General features: G+C 57.2%; 2 protein-coding genes across 3 annotated transcripts; one reads left to right on the top strand and one right to left on the bottom strand.

Moving 5' to 3' along the window:
* Positions 1-241: 241 nt before the first annotated feature.
* On the bottom strand, positions 242-16,857 carry ALG12 (ALG12, alpha-1,6-mannosyltransferase). Its single transcript, XM_025400153.1, has 10 exons — positions 16,670-16,857; positions 11,414-11,652; positions 11,195-11,327; positions 8,280-8,453; positions 7,720-7,914; positions 7,073-7,176; positions 5,567-5,790; positions 1,378-1,547; positions 1,221-1,296; positions 242-1,103 (listed from the first exon to the last, which is right to left on the bottom strand). Exons 2-10 carry the CDS (start codon positions 11,573-11,575, stop codon positions 875-877), a joined length of 1,467 nt encoding a protein of 488 aa, XP_025255938.1. The 5' UTR covers positions 11,576-11,652; positions 16,670-16,857; the 3' UTR covers positions 242-874.
* Positions 16,581-24,050, top strand: CRELD2 (cysteine rich with EGF like domains 2). 2 transcript variants are annotated; one of them, XM_025400155.1, is made up of 8 exons: positions 16,581-16,829; positions 17,158-17,297; positions 17,699-17,781; positions 18,194-18,304; positions 18,621-18,712; positions 20,036-20,212; positions 21,028-21,123; positions 22,859-23,026. In XM_025400155.1, coding segments are annotated over exons 1-8 (846 nt in total). In that variant the 5' UTR covers positions 16,581-16,828; the 3' UTR covers positions 23,005-23,026. The 2 variants fall into 2 exon arrangements, with proteins under 2 accessions (XP_025255940.1, XP_025255939.1); XM_025400154.1 differs by lacking the exon at positions 16,581-16,829 and adding an exon at positions 23,926-24,050 and having other exon boundaries at positions 17,015-17,297; positions 22,859-22,942.
* The last annotated feature ends 773 nt before the right edge of the window (positions 24,051-24,823 follow it).

Below are 24,823 nucleotides of genomic sequence, written 5' to 3'. Positions count from 1 at the left end.
CATGGTGTGTGCACATGTGCATTGTGTGTGTGCATGTGTGTGTGGTATGTGTGCATATGTGTGCGGCAGCACCTAGTCCCCTGTCTCCAGTGCCCAGCAGCATCACATGTACTTTGGAGCTTTATAAACGCATGGTCAGTGAAGCTGACAGCACCAAGCTGTCCCTTTACCATAACACCTGGAATAGTCACCTGTGATAAGCTATCACATAGGAAACATTTTTAAAAGTTCATTCTCATTATTTTCTGTAATCTTGAGAGGTTCCAATCAACATTTATTGTCTTATTCTTTTTCTCTCATTCCTTTTTGAATGTGTTTATCTCCTAAAATTTTATCTGTGATGGAGATGGGATGCCTGTGAATAAAAAAGTTGCAGTGGTGGCAGCAGGTCAGGGGGGCGGCAGGGGCCACCATGGTCTCCCCTGAGAGGGGGTGCTGTCTTAGGTGCCCCAAGAGGCCCTCTGGCAGCAGGCGTGGGGTGCTGCCAAACAACTGCTACCCCCGGGTGGGCACGCCACGACACACGTGGCCTCCGGGCAGACAGGTGCCCAGGTGAGCCCGCTGCTCCTCATTAGTCATGAATGGCACCCGGTCTGGATGACAGATGACTGTCGCCCACCAGCCCTGAGCAGGCCACCATCACCCTGGGCAGTGGTTCCCGGGGTGCCAACAAGACCTGGGCCCCTTGTTCTCTGGTGCTGCGAGCCCCAGGTGAGGCTGTGGAGGAGGCCCTGGCCCTGCTCTGGTGTCTGTGAGAGAGGCAGGTGCACAGTCCTTTGACTTGCTTGTCTGAATTGTCATAATTGTGCTGGCATTGTGCCAGAACACTCAGCTCCTGGAAGGCCTGTGGCTGCTGGGGGCTGCTTGGTCCCCCTCAGGACGGCCGGGGGAGCCTCTCCAGAAGCACCAGTTTTGTCTGCAGGTGGACGTTGAAGGGGGGCAGTTGGGTCAGGTTCAGACTCACACCTGTGGTGCCCACGATGCTGGCCAGGACCCAGTGTGTGTCCCTGTAGAGGGCCAGGAGCCCAGGGGCCGCCTCCATGAGGATGTGTGTGTACGCCAGCATGCCCGCCCCCGGCTGCACGTCCTCCCTCTTGTCATACCTGTGGGATGAGAGCCGGTGGTCCTGCCCAGGGCCCCAAATCGCCCCATCCCCCACCCCGGGTGCCAAGGGGCCCTCACATGGCTTCCAGGAGGGTCGTGCTGTGTGTGAATCCTACCTCCAGGCACTGTTGACTTCGAGAAACCGAGACACGCCTGTCTGGGCAGCTGCCACGTCAATGTGCAGAAGGACGTCTAGGAAAACCAGGCCTGCCGTGAGAGCCCAGCCCTGCGGTCGGAGCCACACGGTCCCCAGGCAGCGCCTCCAGTACCCACCTGTCTGGGGGGGCACCAGCTGGTGCAGCCTCTGCATCGCGACGCCACCCGGGTAGTTGAAATGCGACACGTACAGGGCCGTGGCTGAGTAGGCGGCATTCACCACGAGGTGTCCGATCACAAGCAGAGACCCCACTTTGTACAGCCAAGACTTTTTATAGTTATTCAGCCTGAGAAAAGAATGGTTACACATCATAGGCAGAACGTGGTGACAGTAAAGTTAATCTATCTACAAAACATAGTAGGAGCATAACCTGCTGTTCAACTTCTCCAAGTCATAACAAAGAGTTCACCACCAAATAAACAGATTAACCAGTAAAAGTAGTTAAGATACTGCCTCAAGAATTGTCTGTGAAATTCTACTTAAGATGCCAAATTAAACTTTAGATTAGATTTTTTTTTTCACTTTGTCCCCCAGGCTGGTGTGCATCGGCATAATCTCGGCTCACTGCAAGCTCCGCCTCCAAGGTTCACGCCATTCTCCTGCCTCAGTCTCCCGAGTAGCTGGGACTACAGGCACCCACCACCACGCCCGGCTAATTTTTTGTATTTTTAATAGAGATGGGGTTTCACTGTGTTAGCCAGGATGGTCTCGATCTCCTGACCTCGTGATCTGCCCGTCTCGGCCTCTCAAAGTGCTGAGATTACAGGCATGAGCCACCGCACCCGGCCTAGATGAGATTTTTAAAAATATATTTTCTTTTTTTTTGAGACAGTCTCACTGTGTCACCCAGACTGGAGTGCAGTGGCATGATCTCAGCTCACTGCAACCTCCGCCTGCCAGGTTCAACTGATTCTCCTGCCTCAGCCGCCCGCCACCATGCCCAGCTAATTTTTGTATGTTTAGTAGAGATAGGCTTTCACTATGTTGGCCAGGCTAGTCTTGAACTCCTGACCTCGTGATCTGCCTGCCTCAGCCTTCCAAAGTGCTAGGATGACAGGCATGAGCCACCACGCCCAGCCTAAAAATATATTTTCAAACAATCCCAAGTGACTGTGTAGGTCAGAGTGTCACCTGCGTGGCCAAGCCCATTTCCAGCAGGTGAGTGACCTCTGTGGCACAGGGCGCCGCTAGTTCTCTCACAATCGACTGTGCCAATCTCAGGCTCCTACGGCAGAGTTAGCAGCTGCCAGAGACCGCGTGGCCCACGAAGATGGGGCTCCTTATTAGCTGGTCCTTAACGGAAAAGCTTGCCAACCCTGGTCTAAACGCCATGAACCTCTGATCAAGACTCGCTCTCTTCCAAACCCACCAGGCTCCTCAGAGCCCTCTTCTCCGCACGCCCTGCCCTTTGCTATGGTTTGGATCTGCGTCCCCACCAAATCTCATGTCCAGCTGTGATCCCCAATGCTGGAGGTGGGGCCTGGTGGGAGGTGACTGGGCCATGGAGGTAGAGCCTTCAGGAATGGATTAGTGCCATCCCCTCCATGCTGTTCTCCTTATACTGAGTGAGTTCTCGAGATGTCTGCTTGTTTGAAAATGGGTGACGCCTCCCCGTCCCTCTTCCTCCTGCTCTGGCCACACAAAACGTGCCTGCTTCCCTTTGGCCTTCCTCCATGATGGAAAGTTTCCCCAGGCCTCCCCGGAAGCTGAGCAGACACCAGTATCACACTTCCTGTACGGCCTACGGAACCGCCAGCCAATCCTGTGCGGCCTGCGGAACCGCGAGCCAATGAAGCCTCCTCTTTATAAATTATCCGGTCTCCGGTGTTTCTTGACAGCAGTGCGAGAGCAGACTAGTGCACCCGTGAACAAACTCTGGGGCCGTTCCTGAGCTCGAGGCCGCTCCTAGGATGACCCCAGCCTCCTAAGTGCCTGCCCCAAAGAGCTCAGCACTGCCAGGGCGTTCGCCCTTTGTTCCCGCCCAGAGCTGGAGCGGGCAGTCACTGCGGAAAGCTCGCACCCCCAGGACTGTGGCAAGGCCCTGGGCCCTGACGCCGGGGGGGATGGCCTGCTCTTGCTCCCAGGGTGACCGGGCTGAGGACCTGACTTCGGAGGGGGCCTTGCTCTACTCTGCACCCCCTCATTTAGATGCCCCAAGTTTGTCCTCCTCTGGATAAGGCCGACTGGCACAGCGGGGGCCCTTGCATGGAGCAGCCCTCATGCCCAGCACACCAGGCCTCAGACACTCCTGCCTTTGGTTTCAGCAGAGCTGGGTCCAGTTCACACTGGATCTTCTTCCCTGCTAGAAAAGTCTGTCACCAAATACAATCCATCTGCGCCACTCTCCCCGTCTTTCCCACCCTCTTTTCCATGACTCGGGCTGGGGTCTGCTCCCCCTTTAGCCCTGAGCCGACCCCTTGGACGAGAGGGAGCCAAAGGCACAGAAAAGCAGAGGCAGAGCTCCCAGGAGCCCCCACTGAGGCATGGCTACAGCAGCTGGAAAAGCCCCCAACCCAGGCATGGCCATGGCAGCTGGAGGAGCCCCCAAACCAGCACGGCCACGGCAGCCAGAGGAGCCCCCAGGGGCCCCATGGAGGCATGGCCACGGCAGCTGGAGGAGCCCCCCAGCCTGGGCACGGCCATGCAGCCAGAGGAACCCCCAGTGAGGAACAGCCATGGCAGCTGGAGGAGCTCCCAGGGGCTCCACGGAGGCACGGCCACGGCAGCTGGAGGAACCCCTAGCGAGGAACAGTCACAGCAGCCAGAGGAGCTCCCAGGCCCAAGGGCAGTGCAGAGCAGTGGGAGCTGAGGGGCACCACCCCGTCCCCTGTAACAGGTGTCACCGGAAAGCACCTGACCGCTGCCTGGGATCAGGGACCGTGCTGTGGGACGTCCTCTCCAGCCAGAGTGGGCACCTCTCAGCACCTCAGGCCCCAGCCCTCCTGGCCCGCAGCCCTTTTACCCCTCAATGTCCAGTGTGGCCTGAGTTGGCCTTCTGTTCCCATCAAGGCAGCAAGCTCTGAATGGGCACAGAGCTGGCCAGCCTCAGCCCCGGGTCCTTCCCCAGCACCCATAGGGCCCAGCAGTGATGGACTCTCCTGGGGCCTGAGCCCTGGATCCTTCCCCAGCACCCACAGGGCCCAGCAGTGATGGACTCTCCTGGCTCCCTGAGGCTTGCGACACTGAGTGGCAGCTGCACTCAGACTACCCCACCCTCAGCCCAGGCAGTGCCCTCCCCAGGTCCTGGCAGGCTCCCAGCTCCACCTCCATCACCTGCTACCTTCAGTCCCTCCCCCCAGGAAGCCTGCCCACCCTCCACAGGACCCCGAGCCTGGGCCACGCTGGGCCCTCTGCACCCAGCCACAGGCACCTCCCTGACCATCCCCCTCTTCCAGCCAGATGACCTGCCTTGACAAATGCCCTCAACCCTGAGGCCCTGTCAGGATGGCCATGAACGTCCTTCCTCCACCTAACCTGTCGCCCTCAGAGCCTCCCAGGCCTGGCTGCCCCTGCCCTCTGCCGTTGATACCTGTGTGAGTGTCCCTCCCCTGTGACAGAGATGGGGACCGCTGGTGCATCACCATATGTAGACCAGTCACCAAATTAACCCAAGACAGAGACCACCTGAGCAAAGCCCTCTGTCAGCAGGTCGCCAGGCCGGCCCATCCCATGCAGACCTCAGGGAGGAGAGAGGACTGGGCCACCCTCTTTTGACATAAGCGCCTAATTCAACACGCCCTGTGTTTATCTTAAAAAATAGTTGGCCGGGCGCGGTGGCTCAAGCCTGTAATCCTAGCACTTTGGGAGGCCAAGACGGGCGGATCACGAGGTCAGGAGATCAAGACCATCCTGGCTAACACAGTGAAACCCCGTCTCTACTAAAAAATACAAAAAACTAGCGGTCGAGGTGGCGGGCATCTGTAGTCCCAGCTACTCCGGAGGCTGAGGCAGGAGAATGGTGTGAACCCGGGAGGCGGAGCTTGCAGTGAGCTGAGATCCGGCCACTGCACTCCAGCCTGGGTGACAGAGCAAGACTCCGTCTCAAAAAAAAAAAAAAAAAAAAAAAAACCGCCCCGGTGGCTCACACCTGTAATCCCAGCACTTTGAGAGGAGGCAGGAGGATGGCATGACTCCCTAGGAGTTGAGGGGTGCAGTGAGCCATGATCGCTCTGCTGCACTCCAGCCTGGGTGACAGAGCAAGACCCTGTTTCAAAACTTAAACACACACATACACCCCCCACACAGTAAATCAGTGAACCTGTTTCCAATGAAACTAAAAATGCATGTCACAAAAAGAGTGCTCACAGGTAGGAGCAGCCTCTGGCAGCTGTGATGTTGAGAGCAGGGAAGGCATAGATGATGAAGCGTAGCTCCTTGTGCGGCAGGAGGGAGTAGAGCGCCACGAAGCCCAGCGCCAGCACCGTCAGTGCGTGCGTCCTTCTGTCCACCAAGCCCAGGGGGACGAAGAGCAGGCTGCAGCCCAGGCCGCGGGGCAGGGCTGAGTAGAAGTACCACAGCAGTGGGGAGGTCTGCGGGCTGGGTTAAGGAGGCCATGCACCTGTCCACACATGAGCCCATGGGCTGGGTGGCAGGGTCAAGGCAGAGAAGATGCCTGAAGACAGTTGTGCTGAGAGATGCAGCCTGGGCCATGGCTCGTGTGCACAGACACCACTCAGGCCCCAGGCCCCCTCCTGAAAGATACACCCAGGCCACAGCGCCGGTGCACACATACCACTTGGGCTTTGGGCCCCCTCCAGGCAGGACCAAGGCAGAAAGGGCCGCAGGATGTTCGGTCTCTGCACCCTTTTCTTCACTGTTAAAAACAGATGGTCAGCCAGGCGCAGTGGCTCACGTCTGTAATCCCAGCACTTTGGGAGGCCAAGGTGGGTGGATCACGAGGTCAAGGGATCGAGACCATCCTGGCCAACATGGTTAAACCCCATCTCCGATACAAATAACAAAAATTAGCTAGGCGTGGTGGCAAGTGCCTGTAATCCCAGCTACTCAGGAGGCTGAGGCAGGAGAATCACTTGAACCAGGGAGTTGGAGGTTGCAGTGAGCCGAGATCGTGCCATTGCACTCCAACCTGGCAACAGGGTGAGACTCTGTCTCAAAAAACAAACAAACAAACAAAAACAGATGGTCACGGGTGACACACGTGTTGGGGATTTGTTATGCTATTCCATCTATGCGTGTACATTTGACATACTTCCTAAGAAAGTGCTTTTTAAATGCAGATTGTCCAGGCCAGGTGTGGTGGTTCACACCTGTAATCCCAGCACTTTGGGAGGCCGAGGTGGGCAGATCACTTGAGGTCAGAAGTTCAAGACCAGCCTGACCAACATGGTAAAACCCCATCTCTACTAAAAATACAAAAATTAGCCAGGCGTGCTGGCGCGCGCCTATAGTCCCAGCTACTTGTGAGGCTGAGGCAAGAGAATTGCTTGAACCAGGGAGGCAGAGGCTGCAGTGAGCTGAGATCACACCACTGTACTCCAGCCTGGGCGACAGAGCCAGACTCGGTCTCAAAAAAAAGAAAAAAAAAAAAAAAGGCAGATTGTCCAAGGAGCAGAAGAGAGGCTGGGTTAATCTGGGGCGGGGCTGTTTCCACAGGACTGAGAGAGGGCAGCCGGGACCTCACCGCCCATGGTCAGCATTTCCCAGGAGCAAGTGGGAGGGAGGGGCTCCATCCTGACCCTGCGACCAGGCTGCACAGAAGGGAGAAGCAGCTGCTTCCACCACCCAAGGAGGCCCAGGAGGTGTGGCTGGGGGTCCCACCCATCGCCCTCCTGCACGGACACTGAAGGATACCCCCCAGTTGGCGCTTTTGTTCAGGACAGTGTTGTACCAAAACACCTTTCCTTCTGGCCACGTGAGCTGCCGCCAAAAATAAGAGTCCACGGCAACCGTCAGTCCTGATAAAATAAAATAGTTTCTTACTTGCAAACACAGCCATCAGTAAACATCCCGCCACAGTGCAGCCCCCATCACTACAGAAACTACAAGCTGCTTTCAAAGCAAAGAGGTTGGGCTGGGTGGGAAGATTGCTGGAGCCTAGGAGTTGGAGGTTGCAATGGACCACGATCACGCCACTGCACTCCATCCTGGGTGACAGAGCAAGCTATCTCTAAAACAAAAAAAAAGAAAAAAGACGCCAGCTGTGTTGAGGACACCACTGCCCAGAACCACCGCCTGGCGCAGGGACAAGCCACCCTCTGCTCTTGTGGGCTCCCCCAGCCCAAGGACAAGGCACAGACCAGTGCACAGGGGCTCCCAAGGTGCAGAGTGGGGCCCCCTGGAGACCCTGGGCAGGAGGCTTAGGACTGAAATGTTTTAACACTGCTAAAGTTAGAGTCATTTTATTTCATGGGGATGAAAACGTCCCAAATTTCTCTTGACCTTTGTAAAACAAGACAAAACAAAATCCAGTTAGAAGCATGCCGCAGCGACTGACTTACCTAAACAGAGGATCCCCGCCGGGATGGCGTGGCGAAGGGCTCTGACTACAGAAATCTTTCGGTTGCCCAAGGCCAGCAGCAGCAGGAGGCCCAGGAACAGGCACAGCTCCGCCCTGAACACGATGATGGTGAAGGCTGACAGCCAGATGAAGCGGGCCCACTCGTGCCGCAGCCAGGCTGCCAGGGCCAGCAGGACTGCAAGACAGCGCGGGAGGGTGCCCATCAGACACAGGGCCCACCTGGCCCAGAAAACACCCTGGGAAGCGAAGAGACCTTGCTCTAACCAGCAGCTGTTCCTTTTCTTATCATAAAAGTCACACAAATATCCCAGAAAACAAACTGCTCAGAGCCGCCCCCCGCACCCACGCTGTTGGCTAGGAAGTGCATCCCAACCCAGCAGGGAAAACAAAGAGCCCGGTTTCAGGTCACGGACCATCCTGAGGAGCCCAGCGGGGAGTGGCCATCACAAGGGAGGCGCTGTCATCAGCCGGGGAGCCCCTGACTCAGGGGAGCCCCTGCCCAGCACCGTGGGCGTGCAGGCACGGCCGGCAGCTACGTACCTATGGGCAGGGCCAGCACGTTGGGCAGTGTCCGCGTGCAGTAGAACATCAGGTGGAACTGCACGGCCGTCACCCAGCAGAACATGGTGGCCACCATGGCCCCAAACTGCCGTCTCACTTCCTTTTGTAACGTCCAGAGTCCAAAAATCACGCCGAGTCCGAGCACTCCTCTAACTAAACAAAGACAGTGACAGCACGTGAGCCTGTCGCGGAGGAGCATCCAGTGGGTCCTCCTACGTGGGTCCTCCTACGTGGATCCTTCTACACATATCTTTCTATATGGATTTTTCTATGTTGCTGCAACGCCAGCTGATGGCCATGTCAGGCAAAGCAGCCTTGAGGGCATTGTCTCCATGTCTAAGACAGACGTCTGGCCCCAGGCCCCCTGCGCTCCTGTCGGGAACTGAAACGCCCAAGCCTGGTGCCACGAGGGCTCTTGCGGGGGCTGCTCTCTGAAGCATGAGGGAGGACACGGAACTTGGGGGTGCTACAAGCTGAGCCCCACACTAAACCAGAGACCCCATCGGGCTGTGGCATCTCCAGGGGCAATGTTTGCAAGGGCCGGGCTCAGACCTTGCTCTAACCAGCAGCCGTGAGGAGGTGGGACGTGGCGGGAACACAGGCTCCCAGGCAGGAAGGGGGTCAGGACCCCTCTCCCCATGCAACAGCGGGAGCCACCTCTGGGCTGGTGGTCTGAGGAGGAGGCGGTGAGGGGGCAGGTGTGCCCAGGACAGTACCCAGCCGACCACACATCCTCACCGTGGACTGGCCTGTCAGCCGCTGGCAAGAGAGGCTGAAAACAGGAAGAAAAATGAACTTCTGGGTATCTCTCGCCACCTTTCTGGAAGGCCAGAGGGACTTCGAAGCTCCCATGTGAGAGGCAACTGGGTCCAGGCAGCTGTGGGGGCCAACAGGCAGAGATACGCAGGCATTGCAAGGGGGCCACAGACGTCTGAGTGCTGGACCTGCTGTTCCCAGAACACCCCGTAAGCACACCGGGCATTTTCTTTTCACTAATCGCTGGATTCGGACTGCAAATGTCTTTTTTTTTTTTTTTTTTCTTTTTTCTTTTTAAGGACAGAGCTTCCCTCTGTTGCTCAGGCTGGAGTGCAGTGGCACAATCTCGGCTCACTGCAACCTCTGCCTTCCGGGTTCAAGCAATTTTGCTACCTCAGCCTCCCGAGTAGCTGGGATTACAGGCACACGCTGCCATGCCCAGCTAATTTTTGTATTTTCAGTAGAGATAATGTTTCCCCATGTTGGCCAGGATGGTCTCAAACTCCTGACCTCAGGTGATCCCCCTGCCTCGGCCTCCCGAAGTTCTGGGATTACAGGCGTGAGTCACCTCGTCTGGCCTGAATGTCTCAACAGGACATTTTTCACTGATACCCAGGAGTGGGTCTGGCTCCAGCTGCTGCATTTTTGGTGCTGGAATTCCCCCTGGGCTTTTAAACAATTCACAGAACCCGGCAAAGCCCCACTTCCCCTTTTTCCCATCAGGTCCATCCCCTGCGTCTCTTCTCTTGGTTTTCCATCTTCCCAAATGCCCAGCAATCTCAATGCCGTGCCCAACAAGGGCAGCCTCAGCTCCAGGATCAGCCTCGGCCCCAGGATCAGCCTCGGCCCCAGGATGACCTTCAGTCCCAGGATGACGTGCTCTTCATCCAGAGAGGAAGGATTTTGGCCTGTGGCAGGGGCTGGCGGGGGCGGGGCACTAGCAATTCCAGGTCATCTTAGTGGGATCAGGAAGGACCCAGGGTGGGCTCCCGTTCACTGGCTGAAGCTGCAGCCCTCCGAGTTTCTGTCCAGCCGGAGTCTGCCCAGCTCTGCCCAACCTCCCGGCCTCTTGCTGCCACCCCTGGAATACGCAGAAGCTTCCAGGGGAATGTGGACTCAGCCCTGGGATTGCCTGTGGACTTCCTTTCCCTGGCTCATGGCCCCCCAACTCCTCCCCATCTGGGGCTCCCTGATGCCTCCACAGGACACGCACGGCTTGTCCAGCTGTCCCCATGTCATGGTGGGTTTCCATTCCCAATCTGCCCTTCAAGAAGCAGAACTGCTGCTTCTCCAGAAACACGCTCCTTCCCCAGGAATGGCTGCTTCTTAACGCTCTCCATGCAGGCTGGACAGACTCACTGCAAGCATGTCTGGATATTAAAAGCAATAAAAATGTACTGAAATGAAAAAGTGGTGATTGCTGACTTTAAAAACTCAGGTTGTGTGACTGGACATGGTGGCTCACGCCTGTAATCCCAGCACTGTGGGAGCCTGAGGTGGGACGATCACTTGAGCCCAGGAGTTCAAAGCTGCAGTGAGCTATGATTGCACCACTGCACTCCAGCCTGGGTGACACAGCAAGGCCCTGTCTCAAAAAAAAAAAAAAAAAAATCGGTTTTCAGAACAATATGTAATATGTACAAAATGTTCTAAAATTGTTTCTTTTTTAGTCCTCATGTGGGCACAGAGAAAGACCCAGGATTTGCACACGGGCCCTGCAGTGGCGGCCTCTGGGAATGTGAGGTTTCTGTTTGTAACATTCCCCAAGGCAAATGGTGCTGTTTCTGCAGGAATAAAGGCTGTTGACCCCATTGGGGTTCGCCAGGTGAGGCGGGAGCAGCAGGCTCAGGTGGCGAGAGCTGCGTCACAGACAGACGGCATTTCTCTTGTACCTGCCCTGGGGAGTGAGTGCCGTCATCCCTCATTTCCCAGTCAAGAGTGTGGAGGCACAGAGGGGCTGGCTCAGATGTCCCAGGCCTGACCTGAGTGCCTGCTCTGAGCCGCCATGCCACGGTGATCGAGGGCAGGCAAGACTGTAACAGACAGCGTTCCTGGGCAGGGGGACCGCGGCCTCGCTGAGGTCACCTGATGATACCACGATCCCTCACTCCCTCCTCCTTTGTTGAAGACCCCCTTACCTATTAGCTGAGAGTAAAACTTGGACATTTCTAACAGCGAAAGCACATAAACTGCAGGGCTGGAGAATGCCGCGATCACCACTGGCCCGAGGAATGTCCTGGGGACAACTCCGGGGAACTCGAGATGGTCGTACTGCGAGGAGAAGGGCAGGTCAGTGCACCGGGGCCCTGCCAGCTGGTAACATGAGGTTTTCCCCAAGGACAGCAGGGGCCCCTCACCTGTTCCAGGTCTCGCCAGTGGTACAGCAGGTCATGTGTGGCCTGCAGGTTGAAGCTCTCCTCCACTTTGGTGTAGGGACAGGTGACCAGGTGGACAGTGGCTACGGCCACCAGCAACCCCAGCAGCAGGGGACGCCTGCCTGATGACCCCTTTCCAGCCATTCCAGGCTTTCAGCTTCACGTACCTTCACAGGGCAGGGTGCGAGACACCAGCCGTTAGTACTGCCACTCCATGCATGCTGGAAAAGTGAAAACAGATTCCTGAGTTTTGAAAGTCATGCTTGTGCTCGTTTGTGAGATCTGGGTAAAGAGTTAGCAGGAATTCTCTGAACTACTGTCTTAGTTGCACTACCACAAATCTGAAAACGCATAAAGATGGAAAGTTCGGGGGAAAAAAATCACACTTGAGAAGCTTTCATATTGCAACCAGTGATCTGACACTTTCAGCTCTGTGCATGTTTTTTTGGGGAGGACCTCAGCAGCAGAACCTTGAGTCCGAGCAGGCCTGGGCCACCAGGGCAACGGAGGTTGGTAAATGGCCCCTGCCCTCCAGTCTAAATCAGGCAGGAGAGTCAGCAAAACCCAGGCTCGGCCCCGAGGGAACTGGCTGAGGAAGACAGAACGGGAGGCTGACGGGGGCTGGTTAGCTGGGTGGGAGGCACAAAGCTGGAGGGTGGCAGACGGGGGCCCCAGGGGGGTGGGAGGCTGAACGCAGTACAGCTGCCGAGACACAGGGCTCAAGTGGTCAGCAAAGCCCCTACTCCCAGGAATGGTGGGACGCGGCTGTGGATGCCGGGATGCGGCTCTGGATGCCTGCACCGAACCCCACCCTGGGGGCTGGGAGAAGCCATGGCCGGCTTTCCCAAAGGTGGCACCGCACCGGCCATGAGCCTGTGTGTGAGCCTGGGGAGACTGGCAATGGGTCCCCCAAATACTAACAGGACAACTGCAGGGGCCCATGGCACACAGCTTCCTGAGAGGCCAGCAACACGTCCAGCTGCTACACGTGAAAGGCCGAGGGAGGGAAGCGGGCAAATTCTTCATGTTTCTGGATTCTTTTAAAACACGTTTGATTTTATTCAGTCCAAACCAGAAGAGCCAGAAGCAAAGGAAGAGAGAGCCCCAGCGCTTATCGTTTGTTAAAACTACTTAAAAAAAAAATTTTTTTTTTTTTAAGAGATAGCGTCTTACTCTGTCTCCCAAGCTGGAGTGCAGTGGCGTGATCGTGGCTCACTGCAGCCTCAGACTCCTGGGATCCTTTTGCCCCAGCCTCCTGAGTAGTTGCAGCTACAGGTGTGGGTCACCACACTCAGCTAAGTTTTCTTTTTCTTTTTTTTTTGAGACGGAGTCTCGCTCTGTGGCCCAGGCTGGAGTGCAGTGGCCGGATCTCAGCTCATTGCAAGCTCCGCCTCCCGGGTTTACGCCATTCTCCTGCCTCAGCCTCCCGAGTAACTGGGACTACAGGCGCCCGCCACTTTGCCCGGCTAGTGTTTTGTATTTTTTAGTAGAGACAGGGTTTCACCGGGTTAGCCAGGATGGTCTCGATCTCCTGACCTCGTGATCCGCCCGTCTCGGCCTCCCAAAGTGCTGGGATTACAGGCTTGAGCCACTGCGCCCGGCCTTTCTTATTTTTTATAAAGACAGGGTCTTGCTTTGTAGCCCAGGCTGGTATGGAATTCCTGGCTTCAAGCAATCTTCCCACCTTGGCCTCCTGAAGCGTTGGGATTACAGGCATGGGCCACCGTGCCCAGCCAAAACTACCTTTTGATCAAATGGAGACTTAAGAAGTCTACAATGATGGCAACCAAAAGAAAATCTGTAGATTAGAAGGAAGAGGAACCCTATTTGATATGGTAGGCAGGGAGTGGACAGAAAGAGAAAAGAAAGTTTTAATAATTTTACAATGACTAAAATGGTATGCAGTTCTTTCCTTTGCCAAATATAAAAACCTGGGGCCAGGTGCGGTGGCTCATTCCTGTAATCCCAGCACTTTGGGAGGCTGAGGTGGGCAGATCACGAGGTCAGGAGATCGAGACCATCCTGGCCAACATGGTGAAACTCTGTCTCTACTAAAAATACGAAAATTAGCTGGGCGTGGTAGCGCGTGCCTATAATCCCAGCTACTCTGGAGGCTGAGCCAGGAGAATCGCTTGAGTCCGGGAGGCAGAGGCTGCAGTGAGCCAAGATTGTGCCACTGAAATCCAGTCTGGGCCACAGAGCAGGACTCTGCCTCAGAAATAAAAAAGAAAATAAATAAATAATAAAAAACTTAAAAAAATAAACTTGGTATCAAACAAAGAGAAAGGCTGAAGAATTAGGTTAGGAGTCACTGTCCACCAGATGAGGGAGCACCACTCAGCTGTCTCCCACTTGCTAAGACACAAGCTTTATGACGGTGGGGGTTTTCTGATGCTGGATTATTTTTCCCACCAGTGCAGCCTCAGCACTGCACTGGTGGGAAAGAGGCCAGCCTCTGTGGCCTGAAGGCTGCCTCTCTGCCACCTCCCCTGCTGGACTCATCCTGTGGGCAGGGCTTGTTTGGTGGACTCACTGCTGAATCAGCAGAGCCTGCCGCACAGTAGGCACTCAACAAGGCTGCCGAAGAAGAAATAGGTAAAAACTCTTACACAGGGATCTCATCACACCAGCTCACGTGCTTATTAAAAATATGTTCCAGCGGTCGGGAGCGGTGGCTCATTCCTGTAATCCCAGCACTTTGGGAGGCCGAGGCAGGTGGATCACAAGGTCAGGAGATCGAGACCATCCTGGCTAACATGGTGAAACCCCGTCTCTACTAAAAATACAAAAAATTAGCCAGGCGTGGTGGCGGGCGCCTGTGGTCCCAGCTACTCAGGAGGCTGAGGCAGGAGTATTGCTTGAACCTGGGAGGCAGAGGTTGTAGTGAGCGGAGATTGCGCCACTGCACTCCAGCCTGGCGACTGAGTGAGACTCCATCTCCAACAAAAAATATGTTCGTGCTTTGATTTCAACTTTCGAAGGCACGAGAAGACCAAGGGTGAGTCTAGATTCTCTGCCAGAAGCATGGAAAGACCAAGTCGACACTGGCAAGTGTGAAAACCATGACCAACCCCCCGCACTGGGCGAGGGTGAGTGGACGCTGTCCTGCACTAGTCCACTCTGCTCGGCAGCTGGTCAGCAGCTGTGGCTAATCTAAGTGACAGGTGCCTCGGGAGCACCTACAGGTTAAAACAGGCCCAGGCCATGACATTTTTTTTTTTTTTTTTTTTTTTTTGAGACGGAGTCTCGCTCTGCCGCCCAGGCTGGAGTGCAGTGGCCGGATCTCAGCTCACTGCAAGCTCCGCCTCCCGGGTTCACGCCATTCTCCTGCCTCAGCCTCCCGAGTAGTTGGGACTACAGGCGCCCGCCACCGCGCCCGGCTAGTTTTTTGTATTTTTTAGTAGAGACGGGGTTTCACCGTGTTAGCCAGGATGGTCTCGATCTCCTGACCTCGTGATCCGCCCGTCTCGGCCTCCCAAAGTGCTGGGATTACAGGCTTGAGCCACCGCGCCCGGCCGACATTTTATTTTTTATTTATTTTTCTACTTTTTGTGAGACGGAGTCTTGCTCTATCGCCCAGGCTGGAGTGCAGGGGCGCAATTTCAGCTCACTGCAAGCTCCGCTTCCCGGGTTCACACCATTCTCCTGCCTCAGCCTCCTGAGTAGCTGGGACTACAGGCGCCCACTACCATGCCTGGCTAATTTTTTTGTATTTTTTAGTAGAGACAGGGTTTCACTGTGTTAGACAGGATGGTCACGATCTCCTGACCTAGTGATCCGCCCACCTTGGCCTCCCAAAGTGCTGGGATTACAGGTGTGAGCCACCGCGCCCAGTTGGCTATGACACTTTAAAATGGTGGTTTACAGAACAATGGCATTTCAGATTAGGGAATGACCTGCAATGGCTCTCTTGCCCCATCAATCCAGATTTTAAGGCCTCTACTGAAGTTGATCAAATCAGGCCAGGCATGGTGGCTCACACCTGTAATCCTAGCACTTTGGGACACTGAGGCAGGCGGAGGTTAGGAGTTTGAGACCAGCCTGGCCAATATGGTGAAACCCTGTCTCTACTAAAAATACAAAAATTAGCCGGGCCTGGTGGTGGGTGCCTGTAATCCCAGCTACTTAGGAGGCTGAGGCAGGAGAATCACTGGAACCTGGGAGGCAGAGGTTGCAGCGAGCCGAGATCGCACCACTGCACTCCAGCCTGGGTGGCAGAGTGAGGCTCCGTCTCAAAAAAAAAAAAAAAAAAAGAAGAAGAAAGAAAAGAAAAGAAATTGGTGAAATCAGATATTACATTTTTTTTTTTTTAATTGAGACGGAGTTTCACTCTTGTTGCCCAGGCTGGAGTGCAGTGTCATGATCTCGTTCAATGCAACCTCCACTTTCTGGCTTCAAGTGATTCTCCTGGCTCAGCCTCCAGAGTAGCTGGGATTACAGGCATGTGCCACCACGCCCGGCTAATTTTTGTATTTTTTTAGTAGAGACAGGGTTTCACCACATTGGCCAGGCTGGTCTCGAACTCCTAACCTCAGGTGATCCGGCCACCTTAGCCTCCCAAATTGCTGGGATTACAGGCATGAGCCACTGCGCCCCGCCCAGATGTTACTATTACTAATAATAATCATTAGCCTCTCAGCAGGAAACACAAATGATCTGATGCAAATCACAGCTGCTGCCCATCAAAGACCAGAAAAAGCCATGTTATCTGCACTCCTTCCTTCCAGACAGGAGTTCTGTGAAATCCAGACACTGCACATTTCCCCTAATTTAAACCAGGGGTTCCTGAACATTAGCGAGTGTTCATCACCTCAAGCGCCTGTAGAAATGCAGATCCCCAGCCCCCAAAGACACTGAGTGGACCCCAGCCCCAGGTGGAAAGTCCAGCCACCAGGTGAAAAACCCATCCCCCAGGTAAGAGGTCCAGCCCCAGGTGGGGAGCCCGACCCCAGGTGAGGGGTCCAGCCCCAGGTGAGAGGTCCGGCCCCAGGTGGGGAGCCCAGCTCCAGGTGAGAGGCCCGGCCCCCAGGTAACAGGTCCAGCCCCAGGTGAGGAGCCCGGCCCCAAGTGAGGGGTGCAGCCCCAGGTAAGGAGCACCGGGCTGTGACGCGTGGACATACGCGGTGAGGTCTCAAGAATCCAACGCCAGCGCCAGCTCGGGTCGCGCCCCCGCCCGCCTCCTCCCTGGTCTCGTCGCGCGCCCGCCTGAGGGCCCCGGTCGCGGCAGCGCGCACTGACCTCCGCAGCTCCCGGCGGCGTCCTTCGGAACGCGGCTGCCTAGGCCGGCCTCGGCAGGAAGCAGGACGGCGGAAACAGAACAGAGCGAAGCCTTTGCCCGAATCTAAAGTGGCCACCGCAACCCGGGCCGCTGCGGCCGCGAGGACCCTCTGTGCCCTGAGTAAACATGGCCGCCGCGGGCTGCGCGCAAGGGGCGGGGCGCGGGAGGCGGGGTTGGACCTGCACGCCCCGCCCCCGGCCTCCCCACGGACGCTGACCCGGGCCCTTCCCATTGGTCGCCTCTCGTGGCGAGCTCGGATTGGTCCACATCAGGCCGGGGCGGGTCCCATCGACCAATAGCGGCTCGGGGCTGGCGAGCGGGGCGGGGCCTCGCCGGCACCGTCAAGTAGCCAGGGGGACCGGCCGGCGCGGCTGGGAGCGGGTGGGCGGCCGAGAGGCCGGAGCCGCGCGGCCGCAGGACCTGGAGCTCCGGCTGCGTCTGCCCGCAGTGCTACCCGCCATGCGCCTGCCGCGCCGGGCCGCGCTGGGGCTCTTGTCGCTTCTGCTGCTGCTGCTGCCCGCGCCGGAGGCCGCCAAGAAGCCGACGCCCTGCCAGCGGTGCCGGGGGCTGGTGGACAAGTTTAACCAGGTGGGCAGGAGCTGGGCGGGGTCGTCCGCCGTGGGCCCGGGGTCCACCTCACCCTGGATCCGGGGTTGCCCCACCTTGGGCCCGGGGTCCCCCTCACCCTGGAGCCAGGGTCGCCCTCACCCTGGATTCGAAGTCCCCCTCACCCTAGACCTAGGGCCCCCCTCACCCTGGATCCGGGGTCGCCCCCACCGTGGGCCTGGGGTCCCCCCACCGTCGATCCAGAGTCGCCACTCCGTAGTCCTGGAGTCCCCCTCACCCTCGACCCAGGATCCACCCCCACCGTGGACCCAGGGTTGACCCCACCGTGGGCCTGGGGTCCCCTCACCCTCGACCTGGGGTCGCCCTCACCCTGGGCGGGGGGTCAGGTGGTACCAAGCCCTATGGGCACTGTCTCCTCGCAGGGGTTGGTGGACACCGCAAAGAAGAACTTTGGCGGCGGGAACACGGCTTGGGAGGAAAAGACGCTGTCCAAGTATGAGTCCAGGTGGGCGCTCTGGAGCAGCCCTGTGGGTCTTGGCCTGACCCTGTCCTGGGAAGCCCTGTCCTGCCTTTGGTGCCTGTGTTAATAACAGGGAGACAGAACAGCCCCCGAGGCACCAGTCACCTGTCTGAGTTGCCTTGGCTTCTGCCTGAGGACTAATGGCTGGATCCTCTCTGGCCTTCCAGCTTCTGCTCTGGTCCCTACCCCCTCAACAGACAGTGGCTTTTTAAAATGTAAACTGGAACACCAGCCCCACTTGTGTGAACCGCTCCTGGCCCCCTGACAGTGGGGTCCCCTTACTCTCTCTGCCTGGAATCCCGGCCCCCTCCCCTGCACCCGGGCTGGTGTGTTGGTTCGAATTTTTCTTCACTGGCTTGTGGTGCTGACCGTGGGCCCGCGTGGGCCTGTGTTTCAGCGAGATTCGCCTGCTGGAGATTCTGGAGGGGCTGTGCGAGAGCAGCGACTTCGAATGCAACCAGATGCTGGAGGCACAGGAGGAACACCTGGAAGCCTGGTGGCTGCAGCTGTGAGTGCCTTAAAACCTCTTAGAAGATACTTTTTATTTTCCAACTTAGAATTTGAAATAACCTCAGACTTAGAAAGATACGGGAACAGTATGGAGCTCCCACCTGCCTCGCACCCACCTTACCCCTGCATTACTGTTTTTTTATCACCAGGGTCAGTGATCAAAACCAGGAAATTAACGAGAAGATTCTGTCCACACCTAGACTCTTGTTTCCTGGATCTTGCAATACTCTAGAGCCTATGTTGTGTTCAGCTGCATGTTTGTTTTAAAGAGCCGTGTCTGGTGGGATTCAGTGAATGTTTTCCTCCATCCTCAGGAAGAACGAGTATCCTGACTTATTCGAGTGGTTTTGTGTGAAGACGCTGAAACTGTGCTGCTCTCCAGGAACCTACGGTCCTGACTGTCTCGGTGCGTTTCTGCTTAGGGAAATCCCATCTCCTACGTCACTTCCCCTCTTCCTCTCACAATTCTTGGGGGATGAAAGCACAGAGGGGACCTGGGGGACATCAGCTTTCTGTAGGGTCTGGGACCCTGCCGGACGGCTGCCTCCCCCATCCCCAACCCAACTTGGAGCACTTCGCACTCTCCCGCTGCAGCCTCACCACTCACCTCACGCTTTAGTGTAAAACTCTGAGTATGTCATCCCAGCTGTGCTGTTAACTCAGGGGTTCACTGACTCAGGTTGTTCACAGCTGAGTCCACTCACCTGAGAGTCTGTCCTGACTGACCTGTCCAGGGGCTTCTCCCTGTGTGCACAGAGGGGACCACACCACGGCTTCTGTGGCTGCCATTGCAGAGAGCCCAGGGCAGTAGGTGTCTATCAGGCTGGGTGCACGGCCTTGAGCCTTAATGGGTGCTGCAGGACAGGGCTCTTCTGTGAAGAAGTGTGCAGAAACTGAAACCACGGTTTAACGTTTATAAAAGGCAATCACGTGGTCAAGCAGGATCAGGTAGCAGAAGTTTCAGGTTTAGACCCCCGACCTGCCCCCCGTCAGCCTCCTGCCAGCCTCTGCGTCTATCCCTGGCGAACACTGGAGGCTGCAGCTGATGTTCCCACTCTCCCTGCAGTCTCCGCCCCTGATGCATCGGTGTCCCCATCACCATGTTTCAGCTGAGGCTGCCCAAAGCCACACAAAGTGCAGTCATGCGTAACGACCAGGCATGTTCTGAGAAATGCATCATTAGGCGACTTTGTCATGGTGCCAACATGGCAGAGTGCACTCCACACGCCTAGGTGGTGCAGCCGCTCCGCACCTAGGCTGCCTGGCAGGGCCTGCTGCTCCCAGGCCGTACACCCGCGTGGCACGTGAGGGTCCTGAGTACTGTGGGCCATTGCGACATGTGGTAGGAATGTGTCACCCGAATACATCTAAACATAGAACAGGTAATAAGGCGTATTGTGATGTCACTAGGCAATAGGAGCTGCTCAGCTTTATTATCATCTTAGGGGACAGCTGTGCCATGCAGGGTCCCTTGTTGACCTAAATGTCATCATGCAGCACGTGGCCGTAGTGAAGTCCAGGAGCCTGTGGCTTGCTCCACTCAGGCCATCCACCGCCAGCCCTGCAGACCCCAGGAAATCAGTTTCCCCCAACACCCACTCCAAGCCTGCAGGCTCATGTACGTCCTCAGAATCATACAGGGTTTGGGTGCAGTGTGTTCTCTCTGTGTGAGAACACCCCACCAGTCACCACCAGGTGTACCCTGAGCATGGTTTTGTGTCCCCCAAAGCATGCCAGGGTGGGTCCCAGAGGCCCTGCAGCGGGAATGGCCACTGCAGCGGAGACGGCAGCAGACAGGGTGATGGGTCCTGCCGGTGCCACGTGGGGTACCAGGGCCCACTGTGCACTGACTGCATGGACGGCTACTTCAGCTCGCTCCGGAACGAGACCCACAGCGTCTGCACAGGTACGGGCTACGCCTGGGCCGGCCCCGGGGTGAGGCAGGATGACAACAGCTGCTTGCTGGAGCTGCCTGCCTAGATGGGAACAGGGGCCTGCTGATACCCTAACCCCGGATGTCCAGGGAAGCTTCGGGGGCCCAGAAGGATGAATTAAAACGTCAGAAGATAGAGGCAGGGGTTGTTAGGGGCGCTTCCTGTCCCATAACAGCCCCCAGAAGGGAGAAGCTACTCACCTTCCTCTCTAGTTCGAGATCTTTCCCGACCTTGAGTTGTGATGGGCCACGCAGTGCACAGGTCCTGGAGGTACCATGTGGGCCGTGCACCGGCCCGGAGAGCAGCACCTGTCAAATCCCTGCAGGCCATTATGAGTGGCATCTTTCCAAAGGACGTTTTCTCCCTGGTTGCCACTGATATGTAGGAAAACTCTGGGTGTGTTGACGTCTTGGACATGAGTGCATGGTTGGCCGGTAGCCCCCTAGGCTATTCTGGGCAGACAGACCTGTGGATCGCCATTCAGGACCGGCCTCTCTGGTTCTTACACCCCTTGCCGTCTGTCTCTTGGATGTTGGCATGGCATGGGGCACGTGTGGATCCGGAACACGCACACCCAGCCAGGCTACAGCTCCAGAGTACGGATAGCTGCCTTCTCCAGGTTATTAAAAATTCCTTGGAGTCCTGATTTGCTGAGAATTTTAAATTCATGGGCACTGAAAACCCCATGTTGCTTTTTCTCCTTAAATTCCTCACTTTTAAACAAGCCCTGTCCCCAAGCTGGCACCTGAGAGTGGGGTTCGTACCCAAGCCCGCCTTTGCCTTCCAGCCTGCGACGAGTCCTGCAAGACGTGCTCGGGCCCGACCAACAGAGACTGCGGCGAGTGCGAAGTGGGCTGGGTGATGGACGAGGGCGCCTGCGTGGGTGAGGAGCGGCCGGGGGTGGAGGAGGGCGCCTGCGTGGGTGAGGAGGGGTCCGGGGGTGGAGGAGGGCGCCTGCGTGGGTGAGGAGGGGTCCGGGGGTGGAGGAGGGCACCTGCGTGGGTGAGGAGGGGTCGAGGGGTGGGGGCTCCCCAAGGTCCGCTTCTGCCCAGCCTCTGCGTGCCCGTCCCGCCAGCTGCTCCTGGTTCACGGCCCTCCCCATCTCTGCTCATTCTGGGTCACGGGAGGGGGATCGTTGAGTGGACCCCTAGGCTCCCACACCTGTGATCCCACCATGCACGGGTCAGGAAGGATCATGGGACTTCCTTCGTACCTTCTGGACTGGGCAGGCATCGGGGCCACAGTGTCCTTGCTGTCAGGTGGCCCTGGGGCTGTGGACCTGTGGTGCCAGCTGCCCCGAGTCAGCCGACAGCTCCTGGGAACTCACCCGAGTGTGTTCCTGGGTGGGAGGCCGCCGGCAGGGGCCAGCTGTATCCCTCTGTGCGGGTTTCAGAAGACACACGGATGGGGCATATCAGGGTGGTCCTGGCTGCACCCATGGTGGCGGAGGCTGGTGGGTCCCGAGGGATGTGGGAAGGGGCAGGGCACAGTGGCACAGCCAGGTCTGGGGGCAGGCAGAAGGGCAGGGCCGTGCTGCTGGCATGTGCAATGGAAACTGCCTTTTCCCGCAGACGGCAAGCTCAGGGTGGCAGGGGGCTGCCCACGAGCTCCTGCTGTCCGAGGGGTACGGCCCCCCACTCACACCAGTGTGACAAGCCAGCTCCGTGCCTGGCAGTGCTCAGCCAGGAGGGGGACATCACCTCCTAACACAGGCCTCCAGGTTCTAAGTGGTGCCAGGTCTGGACGTCTCCAGCATTGTGCTATGCTCACCCCACCCTGTCCCCCACATGGTGGGCATCACCTGCTTCAGCTGTGTCTCTTCCCGCCAGCCTGGCTATGGGCACAGCACTTACAAAGCCAGCCCTGCAGCGCCTCTGAGCTCTGGAGAAGCCAAAGGCTCTGGCTTCATGGGGAGGGTCTGGGACTAGCTGTGGCTTTCCCGCAGTCCAGGTGCCGAGTGGGTGTGGTGGCTCACGCTTGTAATCCCAGCACTTTGGGAGGCTGAGGCAGGTGGATCACGAGGTCAGGAGATCGAGACACTCCTGGCTAACACAGTGAAACCCCATCTCTACTAAAAATACAAAAACTTAGCCGGGCGTGGTGGCGGGCACCTGTAGTCCCAGCTACTCAGGAGGCTGGGGCAGGAGAATGGCGTGAACCTGGGAGGCAGAGCTTGCAGTGAGCCAAGGTCGCACCACTGAACTCCAGCCCGGTCAAAAGAGCGAGACTCTGTCTCAAAAAAAAAAAAAAAAAAAAAAATTGGAGCTCAGCCCCTGGCAGGTTCCACAGCTCTGGGGAGAAGGGAGAGGGATGTGGGGGCGTGAGGTGTGGAGGCTCTCACTGTCTCACCCTCACGCGATGCGTCACCATCCTCACGGGGCCCCTGCCACAGTTGGCACTGACTCTCTAAGGACAGGGCCTGGCCATCGCCTTATCCCCTCCCCTGCCACATGGGACCTCCGAGGAGGGCATTTGAGATGATCCCCCCAGGGGCTGCCCTCCTCCCTGCCCTTCCCCAGCCGGTCCTGTCCGTGGGCTGTATCAGGCCATGATCATTCCTCTCCTGCTCCCTGGCCAGGCCGTCCTGGGCCGCTCACAGCTGTGCCATTCTGTTCCAGACGTGGACGAGTGTGCGGCCGAGACACCTCCCTGCAGCGCCGCACAGTTCTGTAAGAATGCCAACGGCTCCTACACGTGCGAAGGTGGGTCAAGCGGGCGGGCCTGCACTCCGGGTCCCTCCTGGGTTTCATTGCTGTCTTTGTAAACATTCATTTATGACTTCTTAGCATCACTTATATACCTCCTGCCTGCTCTGAGAACACTTAGTGTGGCAAAATAAGTCATAGGTATTTGCTGTAGGAAAATCAGAAAATTCAAGTAAGTTAAAGAAAATTAAAAACCCACGAGTTCCCTGGAGAGCGCACCCTGCTCGTGCCCCCCAGCGCCCCCACAACGTGCCCTGTGTGATTTTCCACAGCACCTGTCGGTGTTTTCCACGTAGCAGCTTGTCCTGTGTCCTGTGGTTTCTCCATCATGTTCATGATTTTGGAGCATGCCATTGTTTCATACGTTTAAAACAATGTCTATTGCTGGACATTTACGTCATAACAATTTTTCAACTGTTACCAACTGTGAATACTCTTGAAGGTAAAACTTTTCACATTCCTTATGATTTTCTTTGGATTAATTTCCAAATCGTTCAGTCAAGGAAATGTGTCTTTTAGGGCCATAGTGCCCCAGAAGAGTTGTGCCGATCCCCAGTCCCAGCAACAGGAAGGAGCCTCTGTGACAGCCCCGGGCAGTTTTCACTGTTGGGAGTGCAGACAGCAGGACCCTCAGTGAGCCACTACACTGGAAGCCATGCTAGAGGCTCCCTGGCGTGTGGGGGTCCAACGCTGGCTCCCCGGCATGTGGGGGTCCCATGCTAGAGGCTCCCCAGCATGTGGGGGTCCAACACCGGCTCCCCGGTGTGTAGGGGTCCGATGCTAGAGGCTCCCCGGCGTGTGGGGGTCCCATGCTAGAGGCTCCCCAGCATGTGGGGGTCCGACACCGGCTCCCCGGCGTGTGGGGGTCCGATGCCGGCTCCCCGGCATGTGGGGGTCCCATGCTAGAGGCTCCCCGGCGTGTGGGGGTCCGACGCCGGCTCCCCGGCGTGTGGGGGTCTGACGCTGGCTCCCTGTTGCAGAGTGTGACTCCAGCTGTGTGGGCTGCACAGGGGAAGGCCCAGGAAACTGTAAAGAGTGTATCCCTGGCTACGCGAGGGAGCATGGACAGTGTGCAGGTCAGTGACGGGGTCTGTGCTGGACGCAGGTGGACCCTTCCCAAGGGACCATGATGTGAATGGCCCCAGGAGGTGCTGCCAGGGATGGGAAGCAGCTGAGACCCGTCCTGCAGACACAGCTCCCCAGGGTCACTGCGCACTCATCCTGAGGTCCACGAGATGCAGAAGCAGTGGGGGTGGGGGATGAGCTCTGCATGGCCGACCCTGGTGTGGATGGCACTGCTGCACCAGCCTCTCCCCAGTGGCCTCGTTCCCCAGGTCCAGAGCCTCTGCTTTCTCTCCAGCTCCTGGGTGGTGCTTGCCTCGAGGCTTAAGGCCAGGCCTGCCATGGTTGTGGGCTGCCTGGGTGAGCCTGGGCGTGGCTGGAATCCAGGTGGAGAAAGTGGGCTTCCTGACCAGGCGTGGTGGCTCATGCCTGTAATCCCAGCACTTTGGGAGGCCGAGGCGGGTGGATCACGAGGTCAGGAGATCGATACCATCCTGGCTAACACGGTGAAACCCCGTCTCTACTAAAAATACAAAACCTCAGCCGGGCGCAGTGGCGGGCACCTGTAGTCCCAGCTACTTGGGAGGCTGAGGCAGGAGAATGGCGTGAACCCGGGAGGCGGAGCTTGCAGTGAGCTGAGACCACGCCACTGCACTCCAGCCTGGGCGAGAGTGAGACTCCGTCTCCAAAAAAAAAAAAAAGAAAAGGGCCGGGCGCGGTGGCTCAAGCCTGTAATCCCAGCACTTTGGGAGGCCGAGACAGGTGGATCACGAGGTCAGGAGATCGAGACCATCCTGGCTAACACGGTGAAACCCC

This window comes from Theropithecus gelada, chromosome 10 (assembly GCF_003255815.1).
Source record: "Theropithecus gelada isolate Dixy chromosome 10, Tgel_1.0, whole genome shotgun sequence".
NCBI classification, from domain to species: Eukaryota; Metazoa; Chordata; class Mammalia; order Primates; family Cercopithecidae; genus Theropithecus; species Theropithecus gelada.
The sequence above is the reverse complement of the archived record's forward strand: the minus strand, read 5'-3'. Positions and strand labels throughout refer to the sequence as shown.

Bases quoted from the DNA above. Each gene is read 5' to 3' on its own strand.
- ALG12 (XM_025400153.1), bottom strand. From the start codon at position 11,575: ATGGCTGGAAAGGGGTCATCAGGCAGGCGTCCCCTGCTGCTGGGGTTG. The intron at 5,791-7,072 runs GTATCCTTCAGT...CCCAGCCCGCAG, and splicing joins ACAAAAGCGCCAACTGGGGG to ACCTCCCCACTGCTGTGGTA. The intron at 1,548-5,566 runs GTGAGCACTCTT...TTCTTTTCTCAG, and splicing joins GCCAGAGGCTGCTCCTACCT to GCTGAATAACTATAAAAAGT.
- CRELD2 (XM_025400154.1), top strand. From the start codon at position 17,169: ATGCGCCTGCCGCGCCGGGCCGCGCTGGGGCTCTTGTCGCTTCTGCTG. The intron at 21,124-22,858 runs GTGAGGAGCGGC...ATTCTGTTCCAG, and splicing joins GGACGAGGGCGCCTGCGTGG to ACGTGGACGAGTGTGCGGCC. The intron at 22,943-23,925 runs GTGGGTCAAGCG...TCCCTGTTGCAG, and splicing joins CGGCTCCTACACGTGCGAAG to AGTGTGACTCCAGCTGTGTG.